At 31.7% G+C, this 18,828-nt stretch overlaps 2 protein-coding genes across 2 annotated transcripts; one reads left to right on the forward strand and one right to left on the reverse strand.

The window, feature by feature from the left end:
• Positions 1-604: 604 nt before the first annotated feature.
• Positions 605-2,371, reverse strand: LOC111366941 (probable calcium-binding protein CML30). The gene is made up of 2 exons (XM_022987621.1): positions 2,307-2,371; positions 605-1,079 (listed from the first exon to the last, which is right to left on the reverse strand). Exons 1-2 carry the CDS (start codon positions 2,369-2,371, stop codon positions 605-607), a joined length of 540 nt encoding a protein of 179 aa, XP_022843389.1.
• A 13,162-nt stretch (positions 2,372-15,533) lies between these two features.
• LOC111368023 lies at positions 15,534-16,031 on the forward strand. Its single transcript, XM_022989185.1, has one exon. The coding sequence runs from the start codon at positions 15,561-15,563 to the stop codon at positions 16,014-16,016; it is 456 nt and encodes a 151-aa protein (XP_022844953.1). The 5' UTR covers positions 15,534-15,560; the 3' UTR covers positions 16,017-16,031.
• The last annotated feature ends 2,797 nt before the right edge of the window (positions 16,032-18,828 follow it).

Consider the following 18,828-nt stretch of genomic DNA (forward strand, 5'->3'; position numbering starts at 1 on the left):
AAAGTTCACTTGTAGCTTTATGAGTAAGATTAGTTTTAAGAAAATTAAAGTAGACACGTCTCCGTTTTGTGTTACTAATATAGTGAGTCGATCAAGTTGACTTAAAGTTCATTTGACAAGGTTTTTAAAAAAGTTAAAATTACTTTCGAGACTAATGTGTGAATAATTTTTTAAAAGTACTTTTTTTGACTATAAAAACCTGCCAAACACTCCCTTATCACATTAATAGTAAGATTACATTTAAGAAGAGTAAATTAAGCATTTCATTAATTTCGGGCTTGATTTTGTGACACGTATAATTTAGTCTCAATTAATTAATAAATCATTGGTAAATTGAGTTAAAATCAAATATTAATTTCAATTATATATTCATACATACTATTTATTGTTATTCACATATTTCTTTGAACTTATTAATATTTATCTTTATAAAGCTATAAGTTTACCAAACGAAAGCTTGATAAGTTGATCACGTTCTTTAAGAGTAAGATTACTTATAATAAAACCCAAATGTACATGTCATTCAGCTTAGGCTCGATTCTTGCCACTCGTACAATTTATTAAGCCTTCAAACAAAAGAGAAAGAAAGAAGACCAATACAATATTACACATGAACGCCCATGAGCTTTACAAATTCATCAAAATCAATCCGTTCATCTCCATTAGAGTCCATCGCAACAATCATTTTCCGACATTCTTGGTCGGAGAATTGTGTTAAACCTAGTGAACTGAGTACTTTGTTCAACTCACTCGCAGCAATATAGCCATCATTATTTTCATCAAAAACATTAAATGCCTCTTTCAATAACTCCAAGCGAGTCTCATTTTCCTCGAAAGCACCTAAAATGTCCTGGTCTCCTAATGCCTCTTTCGGGTCAAAAACTAGTCCCAAATTATGAATTACTATTTCAACATCTCTCGTGCTAATCAAAGTCTCGTTGCTCGTACTACAACTTTGTACAATCGAAACTTTGTCATAAACAGTGTCTACTTGAGTTCGAATACTAAATAAGAGACGAGAAATGGTTCGGAATAAGCCCCGAAAAGTAAGGTACAAGTCTTTAAATGTAAAAATGAAGCTGAAAAATATACACCATAAGATCAAAGAAATGAATTCCACAGTACTAGCTGCTGCTGCACCACAAATGTATTTGACACTGCCACTTGCTGAACTCATCGTAAATTTATCGCGAACTTTAAGCATAAAACTCGGGTTTTTACAAGTGAAAGAGTGGATAAAGAGGTTGTAAACTCTCGTTTACTACTTAATACTATGACTTGTTAGTGTGCTCAAGTTCTTGTCCATTTTATAGGAAGCAAAGCTTATAAATGCATTTGAAGAAGCTTCACTGAATTTTCCTTTAAAGTTGAAATTGACACCTTTTTCATAATTGTTTTTTAACCGTTGGAATAATGTATAGGAGTTGATACTTTTCTTGGGAACCTTCCTACTGGGAAGTGGGAAGGCACAAATTTGGGCTTTCTCTAATTATCTTAAGTTGATTGTATTTTCTCATTCTTACTCTCGGATACTTTGAGGGTAATTTCATATGCAATTGAACTTTTAGTAAAATTTCAATGAGGTTACTAAACTTTACTTTATATTCATTGGATCATTGAACTTCAATTTCGTTTCAATTTCATCACTCGGTCACATTCCGTCACCTATTCTCCCCCAAATTGGTGGAAATTACTTAATTCAAAATCCTCCTATAATTGATGTTCTAGGAAATCACTCTATGGCGCCCCGAGAATGTAAATGGTAAAATGAGAATCATGATAGTATCTTTTGATTATAATGTTAAATAAGTGTTATTTTGTTGTAACACTTTATGACATAGTGTATGGTAAATTGACATGTCACATAACAATTACGAGAAATATTCGTTGTAGTAGGGCTTCCAATTATGCTATGTACATGTTAACTACTCTAATTGAGACATTAATATTTAATAACCTAATTGAAAATTTGCTGAAAGTTGTGTACATGTTTTGGAGTTGTTTATAATGAATTTAAATAAATAAAAATAAGCAATACGTAAACGAGTAATATTAGGGATTCCATGAAATATATAGATAAAAAGTTATTTAATTGATTATAAAAAATAGCCGAACAAGAGCTTAGTGGCACTTGTGTTTGAATGAACTCAATAATGTAAAAAGAAAAAATGATAACTTTTTATTTTATAATTTGCCTTATTTAATATTATGTAGTGCACGCATTCTAGTGTTGTTTGATGTAACTTAAAAATTTATTAAAACGTTAAAAGTAAAGTTAATAATTAATTTTTAACCACATATCTTACCAAATTGCAATTGCATTCATCTTTTGTATCTCACATTCCGGGGTAACTTGCTGTCTTGACTCCATACTTATATTCTCGATAGTCGATAGTGAGATGGATTTTAAAAGTTTATTTGTTGTCTTGCCCCAAGACAATGGTAGTGCTGAGAATTTTCTTACAACTTCCTTGTTGTCTTGTCTTGTCGTGTCTCATCAGTTTTAATATTTTCCACGAAGTCAAGGTCTTTTGTTATAGTGTCAAGTCAAATACTGAAGATAATAGTATTTTAAAAACCTTTATTTTGATAAGCCGAACCAAACAATAATTATATGGCCTAAAACCTAGAAAGTTAAGTGTGAACTAACACCTATTAGGGCTTCACATTTCATTTTCATAGAAATTTATTGCAATTAAATTCAAAAGAGAGTAAATTGATACCTCAATTATGGAGTGGACCTTGACTTGTGGAAAATAAAAGTTTTTCCATTTGTACAGAAATGGTTTCATAGAAACAATACAGAACGCTCACATGTGGTGGATCTCATGTAAATAAAATAGTACAAAAAATAAAATAAAAATGAAATCACCCCATCTGCTGTGTACGTTTTGAAAGGATTTTGTGAACCACTTCTCTGTACACACAGCAAGTTTCAAAAAATAAATATAGATAAACTCACAACAATGGAAGTGTAGGAGAAATTTCAATGCCTTTGCCTTAGGGAAGCAAACTCTTGAAAGACTATCTTATTATTAAGCATATGGTAAAGGAGCAAGTTATGCATTGCAGCATAGGATAGGGTACATTATATACGTAATATTGAATAGAATTAGACAGCTCAGATTACAAGGTTTTAACCTTTTTTTTTTTTTTTAAATTCTTAAGTTCACCATCAATAATGCCATTAAAAAACAATAAATAATTTTTTGTTTGAAAAATAAAAAAAATTAAAATATCCAATTTTCACCTCGTTTTCATACATATAGTTTTGCCTTCAAAATTTCAAACGTGTAATCACAAATATAGATGAATGAATTACTCTATGGTAGTGTTTGATTCCGCCATTTGTTCCATAGAAAATGAAATTTGTGTTCCGCCATTTGTTCCATAGAAAATGAAATTTGTGTTCCGCCATTTGTTCCATAGAAAATGAAATTTGTGTTCCGCCATTTGTTCCATAGAAAATGAAATTTGTGTTCCGCCATTTGTTCCATAGAAAATGAAATTTGTGTTCCATTATTCAACTTTTAGGTGTTTGATTGTCCAAAATTTTCTCTAGAATAGAAATTTTCACCTTCTTGCTATGTCAGCATTTTCCATCAATTCAAGGAATTCCAATTCTCATCAAAATGGTGAGAATTGGAATTCTCGATTACTGTAGCACATTTTTTTTTTTTTTTTTGCAATGGAAACAAATTCTAAGAATTATTGTAAAAAAAATTCCCTTTAACTGACAATTTTCATGTAAAACAAAGTCAAACGAATATCAAAAGATAGATGTTTTTCTTGATTTTTTTTGCAATAAAAATAAATTTCATCCCCAGTACCAGTAAATTTCATCCCTTTTAATTGATAATTTTCATATAAAACAAATCTAAACGAAAACCAAAAAAATATTTTTATTTCAATATTTTCCAAGTGAAAAATTATACCAATCAAACGTAATAATTTACAATTCCCGGGAAAATAATTTTTAAACAATTCAATTCTCTAGAATTTGTTTTATTTTCACCAAAATTTCATCTTTATTACAAGTCTCTACGGATAAGACAGAAAATAATCAAGAAATTAATCTATAATTTTTTTTTTCGTGTGACAATGTGTCATAATGACAAAAAATAATTTTTGTTGTCAATATTGCTTCAATACATGTTGAACACAACTTAGAATAAGGATTATTTGACAAGTATTAATTATACTCAATTTTGATTGGACAAAAAATTGATATATTAGTTCATGTTTGAGCCTCATTATTTTATTTTTTTTAAAATTCATTTTCAACCATATATTTTTTTAATAAAATAATTTTACATGCAAACTCAAAATATTTTCCTACTTTTTAACCACACAATTTTTTTCCTTCCAAAAAATGACTATTACAAAATCTATTTTTTTTAAAAAAAAATAAAAAAATTGAGGTCGAACTTATTCTAATTGGACTTTTAACAACATTTTATTCTATGAAAATCAAGGGATTTTCAACGAATTAAGCAACTGGGTCTCGACTGACCTTTTTTCCCCCCTTAAACTTTTAGGTTAATTTCATTTCGGCCACTAAGCTTTCAACGAAGGCTCAATTAGGTTATCCAACTTTTATCTATCTCAATCGGGTAAATTATTCGTGAGCGCCCATTACTAAACTTTACCTCACAATCCTATGTTAGTTTCCATTTTCCAAGTAATAATGCCAATCAATCATGTCGTGGTACAAAAATCCTGACTTTGAGAATGAATTGAGCTCTTTATATGCTCCATAGAATGAATAGATCTCTTAACGTAGGATTGTGACATGGAGCTTAGTAAAATAAGCAAATGAAATGACTAAAATTGAAATCCAACAATCTATTTAGATAAATTAAAGCCATTTTTCATTACTAGAACTATTTGTTTTAGTAATCTCAAAAGCGGAAAAAGGCGGGGGGCTAGGTGTAAAGTGTAAGAAAAAAGTCTCATGTATGGAAAATACTCGAATAAAGCAATCAATTCTATTTTTATCACTTGATGCATGCCTACGAGCCAAAAGGGTCCCGTTTGGTCTCTATTAAATTAAATTTCATTTTTATCTCTCCTATTTGCAATCATACAATCTTCTGTAAAATAATATTATACGTCAATCGAAAAATTTTCATTTTTTTTAAACCACTCAATTTTTAAAAAAATACTATTCCGCCTATTTTAATTTGACAAAATGGAAGCCAAACAAAAGCTTGAAGAAATAAGGGATTTGCTACATATGCCCTAGCGTTTACACGCCCCTCACATGGAGGCGAGTCCCACACATTTATTGTACACTAGCCCCGCCCCCAATATGAAAGGCGGGTAATCGGGCGTATAAACGCTCGGGTACAAATAGATTAATCCAAGAAATAATGGTCCCTGTCATATTACCTAGCTTTTGAATTTTGACAACCACATCTCTGTATGAACATTTCATTTGCTGAAACAGTCCTTATTTCTCTTTCTCACGTTAACTGCTCGCGTGTAATTCAAACACCTAATAGTTATTTCATTGAGTAATAAATAAAAAATTTCAAATTACACACCAAACATGATCCCCGTTAAATTAATTTTTATTTTTCTCTCTTCTATTTTTTACCATACATTTTTTCATAAAATAATATTATATGTAAATTGAAAACTTTTTTTTCTTGTTTCAACCATCTATTTTTCTAAAAAAAATAAAAATAAATTATTCTATTCATTAAAATTTGAAATAATGGGGCCAAACGGGGAAAATTCCATTATGTTGTCATTCCATTTTGTACAACCTTATTTTGTTCAATACTAGAATTTTTTTTTTATACTTGCTCTTAAATACCTTGGCCATCACTTAATTCAAGCAAACCAATAAATCAATTCCATTATCAAATCATATGCATTGTTATGTGTTTTAGGAGCACTTTTGGTAGGTGTATTGAATTAGTTAGGATTGTTTAACAAAATTTTTGATAAAAATTATAACAGATTTTGATAAAAGTTTGCGAAATAATGTTTAAAAAATCGATAAAAATTGTATCTCTCATAAAGTATATAGTTAAAATTGGAGTTTGACCAATTGAAAAGTTGATAAATTTTAACAAAATTTTATCAAAAGAACACTTGATGAAAAAAGTTAAAACTACGTAAAATTGCACCGTCTAATTCTATTCAATATCGTGCATCGCACATGTCATGGCTAGACTTTTCGTGCACTCATCGTGTGTATTCCACACTCCATTGCACGACTTCCTCATCCAATGCTTGATAGTGACTAAAGAGAGTAAGTATTTTAAGAGTTTCCTTGGTAGGCCCCCAAGACAAATGAAAGTATGAAATTTCTCATGCACTTTCATTGTCGTGGCTTTAGTAATAATTAATTTCCACAAGTCAAGGTCTACTTAATAAATGAGGTATCAATTCATCTATATTAGTGATCACTTGTTTGAATTCTATTGCGATAAATTTCCATGACAAGGGAGGGATAAGACTAGGAGCGCTAAGATGTGCAAGTTTAAGTTGAATTTTCTAAGTTTAAAGTGACACAATTTATTATTATTTATTTATTTATTTTATGACAGGGGAACTCGCAGCCGTTACCCTTTGGATGCGTATTGGATAAATTCTGGGACTGACGCAATAGCCTGCAAACCACGCCAGCCAGATAAATCTAGAGATGTCAAACGGGCCGAGCTTGAGCCGCTCGGCTCGTCAAAATCTGGCTCCTGGGCCGCTCGGGCTCGTCAAATAATGAACCCGAGTCCAAGCCAAGCAGGGGCTCAATCCCACGAGCCAAGCCTGCTTGGCTTGTCGAGCCCACGAGCGGCTCGTGAGCACATGGCCCACGAGCTATTTTGACGAGCTCACGAGTTGAGTAAAAAAATATGATTTTTTTTTTTAAAAAAAGGCTCTAAAATGTGCAAATTTATCAAAAAAAAATTAAAAAAATCACTAGCTCGCGAGCGGTTCGCGCACGAGATTGAGCCGAGCTCGTGGGTTAAAGGGCCGAGTCGGCTTGGCTCGATCCATTTCCATTCCTAGGTAAAACGCACTAGGCAAGCTCCGTGTGACATGCTCGACTGAGAAAGTGTTGGTAGGGAGAATTGAACTCGTGACCAAAAGCCTCCGCGCTCACCTACGCCACCAACTCGGCCACCCCATAAGAGACGAAGTGACATAATTCTTTTTTTGCTGGACTATAATCGTAGAGTAATTTTCTAAAATCATGTTCAACTTGATCTAAAATAATTCTTTTCCACGCTTTTAAATTTATGATGACAATGTATCTAATCGACAAAAAATAGTTTTTTTTTACGAATATATGTTAAATACAACTTAAAATAAGTATTATTTAATTTATTCAACTTTTGATTGAACTAATTTTTGATAAAGATCAATGGCTAACAAGGCGTTAAAAGTTTGTGCTATATATACATAATTGTTTATATACACATTATGAGGTGGGATATAATTAAGTAAAAATTTCTTCAACATAATAAAGAAAATAACTTTCATAATCTCTTTTTGACACCTTCTTTGTTGTAAACCATTATATAATTTCATTACGTTCAAATAACATTATTCTTAAATGTTGACCAATCTTGTGCTAGTCAACTCTTCGTGGATCACAAATTTTAAGTCTTCATCTTTATTTATTTTCATTAACACGTGATTGATTTGAAACCTACAAGCAATTGCTCTAATTTAGTCTTGAAAAATGTGAAAATAAAAATTTTCAATAACTTGGAATAATGTTGCAAATTTATGATTAATTACATAGACGTCTAAAGCGATACACACGTCTTGTTATTAATTCAATTAGGTTTGATTTTGTATCTATAACTTTGATCGACACTCTCAATTTTTTTTAGTTTCTTTAAATTGCATTTAACCATTAAATCTTTCTTTAGTATTCTTCAAGTCTAATTTACTTGATAAGTGAGCACTAGGATCCGGCAAAAATTCAAAAACACAAGACTTGTTAGATGATGACCAAGAAAGCTTGTTAAACTTAAAGTCTTTTTTTCTTGTCTAAGAAGGCCTGTTATTTTTGTATCTTGAAAACTTAAAACATAAGTTTTAAGGCTTCGTTTGATTCTCATTTTTATCGAAATATATTTTTTTCTATATTTTTTTTAATCACACATTTTTCGTTAAAATAATATTACACGTAAATAAAAAACTTTTCCTTATTTTTCATCCACACATTCTCTATTAAATTACCATTCTAAAATTCATTTTTCTATAAAAATGGATATCAAACACTCTCTAATAAATGAGCAACTACTCTTTTAAGTATATGTTCAAATTTGAATGTCCTTCAAGTTGACCATCTAGTCAACCAGTTTCTTCGGTCAAGCTTTTGATCCTGTAATATGTGCAACTCTTAGCACCTATTTGTAGGCTTGGACATTATAATCGAAACTGAACCCATTTTGAGGTTTCGGTCTGGTTCCAAAAAAATATTTAGGAACCAAAATTGAGAATCAATTGGGTTCGGGGTTCATGGTTCCTAAACCAGAACCGTGGATACCCAAATGGAATCTATTCTTTATACAATTTATAAGGTGGGTAAAAAAAAAAAAATACAAAAACATAAAAACTCTAATTTGGATAGTAATTTGTCTAAAATTCTAAACTCTAAGTTGATGAAATAAAGCACAAATTCTTTCCAATTCAAGCCTTTATTTTCTTGCATTGTTTACAAATTTAATTGATTTTTTTAAAAAAAAATATTTTATAACCCGTGAAAAGTTCAACTTAATGTAATCATAGCTTGGGATGTGATTTACCTTCTTGATACTATATAGTTATGTATTTAATTAATATTTTGTCAATTTGTTTAAAAGTAGAAGAATTTAAGCATTATTTATAATTAAGCTATAGGCTCTAGCTTGATTCGTAGAAACAGATAACACGTGCCTCACATGGACAAAAAGTCATAGGAGAAGCTTCTGTATAGATGAACCATCCGAAAAGAAGCTTATATTCAAATCTCCGAAGATGACTTTGAAAAACGCTTCATCTTCACTTTAGCACTTCAGAGTCTCGTCTTCGCATCAAATTTTAGCAAAATTGAAGCATCACTTCAGTATGTTCAGAACAACTCAAATTTCAAATTAATGCTTCTAAATTAATTAAATGCTTTTCATGAAAGGTCCTGTTTTCTTAGTTCTAGCTATGATATGAATATCTATACTTGAATTTGAGAGAGTATTGTAATACATGTATCTTAGTATCATTATATTATTACTACTAGCTTGTCACAACACTATTTTTACTACTATCAGTACGTATATCTCATTATCTACATTATCAACATGTTACTTACTTCACATTAGTAATACCGTTATACTGAGCTGCGTAAGCATATGATTTACGTTGATGCATGACAAACCCTCTAAACATTATATTTTGGAGAAATTTAAACTATATATATTTCTCTTTATTGTCATTATTTGGAGGGACAAATGAATCCCAAATTTATTTTGTATATATGTAGTGGATATATTGTTTTATATTGTAAGATGGTTTAGTAAATATTACATAGGATATGTAGGAGAAATTTTAACAAATTATATGCGATATCTATCTTTTAAGGCAATCTATAAGTCTTCACTTATTCGGGCTCAAAGAGATATTTTTGAGATGGTTCGTAAGTCCTCATATATTAAAGCTGATTATATTCTTGAGACAATTCATAAGTCTTCACATGTTTGGGATCAATGCATATTTTCTCCTCGCTTATTGGAACTATTCATTTCTAAGGCAATCTATAAGATCTCGCATGCTTAACAACTTGTATTTCAAAGTTCGACCCTCATGTGAATGTATGACTTAGACTTAGGGACTATTGTTACACCTATAAATCACTTGGCATGTGCGTAACGGAGGGAATCCATATATGCGGCATGGCATCGACTAGTCAATTGATTGAACATATTTAATTAAATAATTGTATAATGGGAATGATTGCCCTATTTAATCAATTGAAAAATTCATATCTACTTCATTACAAAATAAAATTTCAAAATATACTATGTGATGTTTACAATCCATAATTATTGTGTGAATTGGCAAATGTTTTAAGAAATACTATATACCAAATATAGATCCCAAAGAGTCTTATGTAATTTAAATGCCAGATATAGATCCTAAAGAGTCTTATGTAACTTACATATTTTTAAATTATCCTAAGATTAAGCTTATCATTTAATGCCTCTTCAAAATCAATAAAGATTTTTTTCCCCCTAAAAAAGTAGAATGGGCAAATCATATCCCATCAAGAATGGGCAAATCGTATCCCAAGCTAGTGTGTGGAGATAATCATCCTCTCTTTGTATTTTCTGTATCTATATATCCATCAAGAAGAAAGGTCCTTTGCAAAAACGTATATTCTGTTATTAATTTTTTCATTTTGTAAGATACTGTTTCAAACCTTGTTATGTGCTACACTTACATATATTTGAACTCGAAATTTTCGGTTTTCAGATTCATATTTGCCATCTGAAAATATGTTTTCATGATACAGAATGACACTTAAGAACATGTATGCTAAGAGTGGCTGCATTGTTGTACACGATTTTTTACGAAACAAAGTATCATAATTTTATCTCGTGGAAAGCACTATTGGTGAATTTGCAAATCACGATCTCACAAGAAGAGCAATTGAAATTACGAGGAGATGAGGGGGTGGGATTGAAGCTAGCTTTTGTTACATTTCTTGGACTTTAATAGCTTGCAATCATTCGAGACTTTCAAATAAGGGCCAGATTTTATTTAATTCCATATCTTACTTTTACGAGATCACTCCTAAAACTGAGCATTTAGAATACATGTATAGGAAACATTCAGGGAGATTAACGCAAATGGTATAAAACCAATCCAGGAGATTTGGATGTGCTAACTAAATGTTGGATATTGGTTAAATAAATCAAGAATTGAAAAATCGATTAAAGTGACTTCGTATCGACTTCGGCCAAATACTCAAAAGCTCAACTCAATCTGTTTAGGCAAAATTGTTTGCCCCTTCGCCGCTTCGGGGCGCACAAACGGGGATCGACCTGCCCGGTCAGGTCGCGGAGGTCGAGGGGGCAGCGCCCCGAAAGAGAATTTTGATTTCTCTGCATATATTGAAGGGTATATTTGGCATTTCGAAAATCAATATCGGATGAATGAGAAATTACGAAAAAGGACGAAAATCAGTGAATAGACACCTTTTCATAAAAGTACATTGTTTGGAAAGGGTGCATGGTTTGACCTCAACCATTTCGTCCACACCCTTTCATGGTCTATAAATAGGACTCTTTGGGTGTCCTATTCCACACAATTTGATATGCAAAACGTCTCTCATTCTCTCTTCTGTCCAAAATCAAAATCATTTCATTTATTTTGATTTTCCTTCATTTCATCCTTGGAGTACATAAGCCTAAATTTGGTTCGTTGTACTTGTGTTTTGGAGTGCTACAAACACAAGTGTAGCCGTTGTATCTTGGGAGTCGATTGCCGAAATCCGTAGGCACCGTTGCGGGGCAAATTCGACTTAAGGACAAAGAGTCCAACTTTTGCCTCGACTTTGTCCCTACTTTCTTCTTCTTCTTGTTTACAAACCATCATTATACTTATTTTGGCGTCACTATTCACAAAATTCCTCCAACACTTAATACATTTCCAACAATACAAATATATATCCAAAAAAACGTTTCCAACAACTAAAGATTACAAACTTCTGGAAAATGTTGAAATAATGCAAGGCTGTATTTGAGTACAGAAACATACTCTACCACTACATTAAAAAATTATAAAAAAAAAAAAAAAAAAGACAAGAAATTGAAATGCCCCATGAAATGAGTAGCATATTTGATAAAACCTGAAAATTATGTACGGATAAGATAATCGATAACTAGCCTTTATTTAGATTTATAAATAATAACATATTTTTGCATTCAAAATACATCACCATTGCCTGGACATTTCATTCATTTATTCCACATCACTCTAAGATCGATGGACAAAATAAACTATCAACATTTACAGAGAAAAAATATCGAACAAATTTGCTACACAGTCATTAATGTATTTTTCTATGTAGAACTAATATCGTTGTTCAAGAGACAGACAACTAACGAAATTAAACATTTTTTATGCCCTTAGCTTCCTCTCCCTCCTCACATTACGTGAGTAGGGGCGGATCCAGACGACTTGGATTAGGGGGTCAAAAATAAAATTTATAGGGTATCTTCTAATAAAAATAAGCTATATATAAAAAAAAAGGTTAAACAAAATTTTTCTTTAATTTGATTTCTTCAAATTCATGTTGAATTGTAATTGAAATTCCATCAGTTCTTTGAAACACACATGCCTATTTTTTCAGGATGGTATATAGAGTGGAGTGATCCGTGGGATGTTTGGTGATTTTTTGAATTACATGGTTTTGGATTTCAATTTTGGTCAAAGACGGATAAGGTGAAATTGTTTTGTTTTTGTTTTTATTTTTTTTGTTTGGATTGTGACAAGTTATTTTTGGGGATGTTAAACATTAATTGTGGTAATTTGATTGGGCTTATTTGGTGGAGTGATATAAGTTGTCAAAATATTCAAATATTATGTTAATTTGATTATGATATTTCATTGTTTACTTTAGAAAAGTCAGTATTAATAGGGTAAAAAAAATGGGAAAAGTATTATATGAATTATTAACGAAAAATGGGTAATATGTGTAATTTACTCTTTAATCAAGTAACTTCATATTGGACTTAGAGCTCAGCCCATCATGCCATATATATGCGGGTGTGTGTGTGTGTGAGTTCATTTGATAATAAAGTATGTTTATTTTAATCTTAACCAAATCTCATCCCTCGTCTCTTGCACTCTTTATAATTCTTCAGCCATTGACTTAACTGTCAGAGTGCAAGCGAACTTCAGACATTTTTCTTGAACGTTGGCCTTTGTCTCTTGATATGGTGTTCGTGTGTGCATGTGATGCCTACGTGGAGGGAGTTGACAGGGATTTCTGTTGGTGCATTTTTTTATGCAAACAAACTATATTTTACAAAAATAAATAAAACCTTTTAATTAGTCAATAACATTTGAAATGTTTATCTTATTATAATAAAATCCTAATTCTTTTTGGTACGAATCCCAATGTTTACAAACTATTGGATAAAAACATCTTTTCTTTGAAAATTCAAGGGATCTTCAACATATTATTCTTTTCAGAAAAAGCAAAAGAGAAAAAGGAAAAAGCAAAAGGAAATAAAGGAAAGCAACATAGAAGAGAATAGGAAAATAACTATTCCTTCAGGGATAGATCCAAGATCGGGCTACAAAATTTCAAGTCGGGCTAATACGTGAAATTTTTTTTTTAAACACAAAAAACTATTTTTTTCCAAAAAAGAAAAAGAAAAATGCATTAAAAAAATAAATTTCTTAGGCCTTGGGGGGACTACAGTCCAGCCCATTCTCCCTATATCCGTCTCTGTATCCCTCACACAAGGATGGCAAAATAATTTGCTCTCATCCTGTTTATGCGAAAATTTTTATCGAAAAAGTCGTGTAAACTTCATCATAAATAGTTGAAATACAAACTAACCTCCATTTTTCTCAATACACATTTCAATGTACTCTTAAGTACTATCAACTTATTCATTAGTCATTTTTATTTTATTTATAAATTAAATCGTTTATAAATTCTCCCCTAAAAAAGTCTTGACTCTTATTTGACAACCATTCTTTCTCAACTTTATAATTCTAATACATTTTTTCTTTTATTTCTCTTTTTTTTAATCCCATTCTCCAATCACGTAAATTTAAAAATTTTTCTTTTTTTTAATCACATATTATTCAATAAAAATCACTATTACAAAATACATTTTTCCCAAAAACACATTAAAATATATCCCAAATAGGGGTCATTCTTTCTTTCTCATACTCACGTTCAACTACATATTCTTATAATAAAATATTTTTCATGTAAATCCAAAATTTTTTATTATTTTTTATCCACAAATGCTTCCAAAATTTACAATTCAAAAACCCATTCTTTCCAAAAAAATTCTCTCAAACAAGGGCATAGCTTATAGTGACATTTTCAAACATCTCAAATTAAAATTTTGTGCTTCATCTCGATTATTGTAATCGGGAATAAGATTGTCCACACACATTTTTCCACTACAATCTAAAGTGTCACGATCCATAGATTTAAGAGAGCATTCAATACTATTGAAAGTATTTCTCCAACAAGTTGCACGTTACTTGATTGATAATAAATATCGAGGAGTTATCGAGACCCCATAAATTTTTTTTAAAAAAAATGTTGCATTTCCAGGGGAAAATTTATTTATTTATTTTTGGCTTAATTTCACAAACGGTCACTGAACTTACAGAAAAATTACAAAACGGTCACAGAAGTTTAAAACTTTCAGTAACGATCACTTAAGTATTGTGACGCGTTAAAAAACGGTCATTTAAGTTTAAAAAGTTTCTAAAACGGTCACTGAAGTTGAAAAATATTTTTTTAGTTACATTTGCGACAATTTTTCGGCTACTTCCAACCACCGATACCATCGAATTTTGATACCATTGGAAAGCCCACAACGTTTTATTCAATTACCACTCAAAATCTCTCCGTAACACCAAGGAATTCGAGCGGAAAATCACCGCAAAAGTCACCCAAAAAAATCTGAAAATCTGCCCAAATTTTCAGATTTTTGGGCGACTTTTACGGCAATTTTCCAGCGACTTTCGACCACCAAGACCGCCAAATTTTGATATCGTTGGAAAGCCCACAATGTTCTCTTCAATTACCATCCAAAATCTCCCCCAAACTCCAAAGGATTCGATCGGAATAAACCCGCAAAGTCGGCATCCCAAAAAGGCGAAAATTTGGGATGTCAACTTTGTGAGTTTATTCCGGCTGAATCCTTTGGAGTTTTGAGAAGATTTTGGATGCTAATTAAAGAGGACATTGTGGGCTTTCCAAGGATATCAAGATTTGGCTATTTTGGTGGTCGAAAGTTGTCAAAAAATCGCCGCAAAAGTCCACAAAAATCTAAAAATTTGGGCAGATATTTGCCTTTTCGGGTAGCCAAATTTGTGGGTTTATTCTAGCCGAATCCTTTGGAGTTTGGGGCAGATTTTTTATTGTAATTGAAGAAGACATTATAGGCTTTCCAATGGTATCAAAATCCAGTTGTATCGGTCTTCGGAAGTGGTCGAAAAATTGTCGCAAAAGTAGCTCAAAATTTTTTAAACTTTAATGACCATTTTTGAAAGCGTTCCAATACTTAAGTGATCGTTGCTGAAAGTTTTAAACTTCAGTGACCGTTTTATAATTTTTCAGTAAGTTCAGTGACCGTTTGTGAAATTAACCCATTTATTTTTTAATAGCCTTTGTTAGAATGGAATCCATTGTAATAAGAAAATGCATATATTGAATAAATATGGACCTAAAATGATACACTTGAAAGTTTAGGGATCAAAATAAAAATATTTGAAAAAATCGAGAGCCAAAATAGTAATTTTCCATATAATTATGAAAATGCTACAAAAGTATTTTTGAGTTTCTAGTTTTGAATCTAAAAATGAGGCCAAAAACAGAGAACAGACGAAGAAACAAAACCGGTTCCTCCCCCACCCGTGCCCGACCCCGAAGCCCAATCGGGTCGGATACAACCAGTTCACGCACTTCACCTTCCTCAGCCGTACTTCTCGACAGCGGGCTTGTGACCGAAGAGCTCGCAATATTCGAGAGCCTCCAAATCTCACCGGAACCGAACGTGAATCCGAGAAGCTTCCCGCACAGTGTGAAGCAACAATGCTGGGCAAAAGCACAGAAAATCAAGGGTCGTGACCCCGATCGATGGCGCCGGGACCCGTTGGGGAACACTGTGTTTAGGAAGCTTGTGGGCTGCCCCGGTTGCCTTTGCCATGATTATGACCACATCATTCCTTACTCTAAGGTGATTTCGAGCTTCAAGATGTATTTTTGTTTCATCTTATCAACATCATGTTTTATTAATGATTTTGCTCATTTTTAAGCTATTTATTTTGTATGATTTTTAATGTTAGTGTTATTTTACTAATAAAACTTGGTTTCTATTTGGAAAAAATCGTCTACTAGTAATACGACAGAATTGACAAAACGGGATATTGACAAAACCAAAGATATGAAAATAATTTGACAAGAAAAATGCCTATTTTAGTATGTAAAAATCTTACAATGCAAAAAAAAAAAAAAAAAGGAAAAAAGAAAAAAATAAAATTCCACCGACCGTAGTCCAATTCAACTTTCACTATATCACAAATAATGTGAATACAAGACTCATAATCTAAGTAGGATGAATATTTGTAAATTGATTATGTACTGGAATCTAATACATATTCAAGTTTGGATACTCTTCGATATAACAGATATATTTTTTAATTTTTTGATACTATTGAATATGCATTTTCTAATTATTTTTATGCGTAGCGGATACATTAGGACACATGACCTGATAGCTACTTCATGGTTTAAATGCATCTTTGCTTCAAAGCATGGCTTTGAAACATTTCTTGCAGCCTTCTTCATTTCGTGGTGAAAAAAATTGGAGTACATATTCTTTTGTGCACTATATGAGAAGGAAGAAAATAATTCCACAACGAGCTGAAGAATTGGTTTTCATTCGTAGAAATTTGTGTCTTTTATCAAGAAAATTAGATCTCTATTTAAAAGGAGAATCCAAAATGTGGGACATTGTTGGAGATTTGTTTGATATTCTTGAAGATGTTGAATTGCTTGAGGTTGCTAATTTATCATTAAATGAGCCAGAGTTGAATAGTGTTATTTTAATTATAATGAAGAAGTTGATGATGATGTTGAAAAAATGAATTTGGTACAATTAAGGATTAAGATAAAATGCTTTAGTATTTTTCTTTCTGCACAAACAATTTTCTCTCTAGTCTCTCTAGCAGAGGCTTTTCGAAATTGTCACGTAAGTATGAAAACTCTCACCATATTTATAAAAAAAATTTGCAGTTAGCTGCAGATCTAGTTAAAAAGTTCAAAAGTTTTGACTTGATAAAGAAATGGTAAATATGAATTTTTTTACTTCATTTCTTACAATTGGTGCTTGCTATTTATCTAAATAATTGCAGCTAAGTTATCATTTTAGTAATTTACGTAGGCAAGTTCTTCGTTCTAGCACGTCTTCAATATTATTGGATATAGTTGTATCTTCATTGGTTGAAAGAAGATAACTTGGATTTTATTTCATTTCCTTGTAAAAAATCTCCACCTTTATCTCAATGATAATGGCTGCTCATAATCTTCATTTGCTAGAAGAAGCAAAATTGATTTTCTCTTCCTTGAATATTTGCTAACGTTTGTAGCAAAATTGATTTTCTCTTCTTTGATTTTGCACCAAGTTTTATTAGCGGTATACGAAGTTTGACCACTTTATGACTAGTTAGGAATACATTAGAACGGCGTTAGACCATTGTGTATTTGTAAAGAAATTTGTTGTTGAGAATTATATTATTCTCCTGCTATATGTTGATGACATGCTATTTGTTGGTCAAGATGTCAACAAGATTGCCAAATTTAAAATGGAGTTAAGTGTTTTGCAATGAATAACTTGGGATTAGCAACACAAATTCTCGACGTGAAGATATTCCATGATGGGAAGAATTGAAAGTTGTGGCTATTTTAAGAAAATTATATTGAAAAAGTTCTTGAAAGATTCAACATGAGTAAGGTAACATCCGTTTCTTCTCCACTTGTGAGTCATTTTAAGTTGACAGCTAAACAATGTTCTACAAGTTAGAAAGAAAAGAAGAAATGAGCAAAGTACCTTATGCATATGTAGTTGGCAGCTTGATGTATGTTATGGTGTGTACAATACCAGACATCGGTCATGCCGTTGGAGTTTCAGTTGATTTCTTTCAAATCTTGGAACAGAACATGGTTAGCGGTGAAATGGATACTTAGGCATCTAAGAGGTACTTCTAGGGTGCGCGTGCGCTTTGGTAGTGGTAAACTTGTGTTAGATGGATACACTAATGCATATATGGTAGGTGAGCGATTCTAGGAAGTCCACATTGGGATTCTTGAAAACATTTTCATGGGAGCTATTTCTTGGCAGTCCAGGTTGCAGAAATATGTAGCTCTATCATCCATGAAAGCTGTATATATTGTCATAACTGAAGCTCTTAAAGAAGCTTTTTGGATGAAGAAATTTTTTCAAGATTTGGGATTACAACAAGAAAAGTATGTTGTTTATTGTGATAGTTAAAGTGTTATCCATCTTTCCAAGAACTCAACATTTCATTCTAGATCAAAGCATATTGATGTCAGTTACCAGTGAATTAGTGATGTACTTGAAGCCAAGCTATTGAATTTAGGGAAAATTCATACTTGCAATATGGATCATATATGTTAATGAAATCTTTACCTAATGTGAAGCTCGAAGCTTTAAGGCAAGAAGTGGGTTCATAGAACCCACCACATGAGGCGGAGGGGAGATTTGTTGTGGGGTCCGCCACATGTAGCTTGGATAAAATCAATTTTGCTACAAATATTAGCAAATATTTAAGGAAGAGAAAACCAATTTTGCTTCTTTTAGCAAATGAAGATGATGGATAACCATTATTGTTGACATAAAGGTGAAGATGCTTGGCAAGGAAATAAAGTAAATTTCAAACTGTCTTCTTCCAACCAAATAAAGATAAGATTACGTTCTGGAGTGGAGACTTTGCCTAATTAATTCACTAAAATATGAGAATTTAGCTGTAATTATTTGGATAAATGGCAAGTATCAGTTGTATGAAATAAATAAAGAAAAATTTAGATTTGTCATTTCTATATCAAGT

Source organism: Olea europaea, chromosome 18 (genome assembly GCF_002742605.1).
Source record: "Olea europaea var. sylvestris chromosome 18, O_europaea_v1, whole genome shotgun sequence".
Classification (NCBI taxonomy): domain Eukaryota; kingdom Viridiplantae; phylum Streptophyta; class Magnoliopsida; order Lamiales; family Oleaceae; genus Olea; species Olea europaea.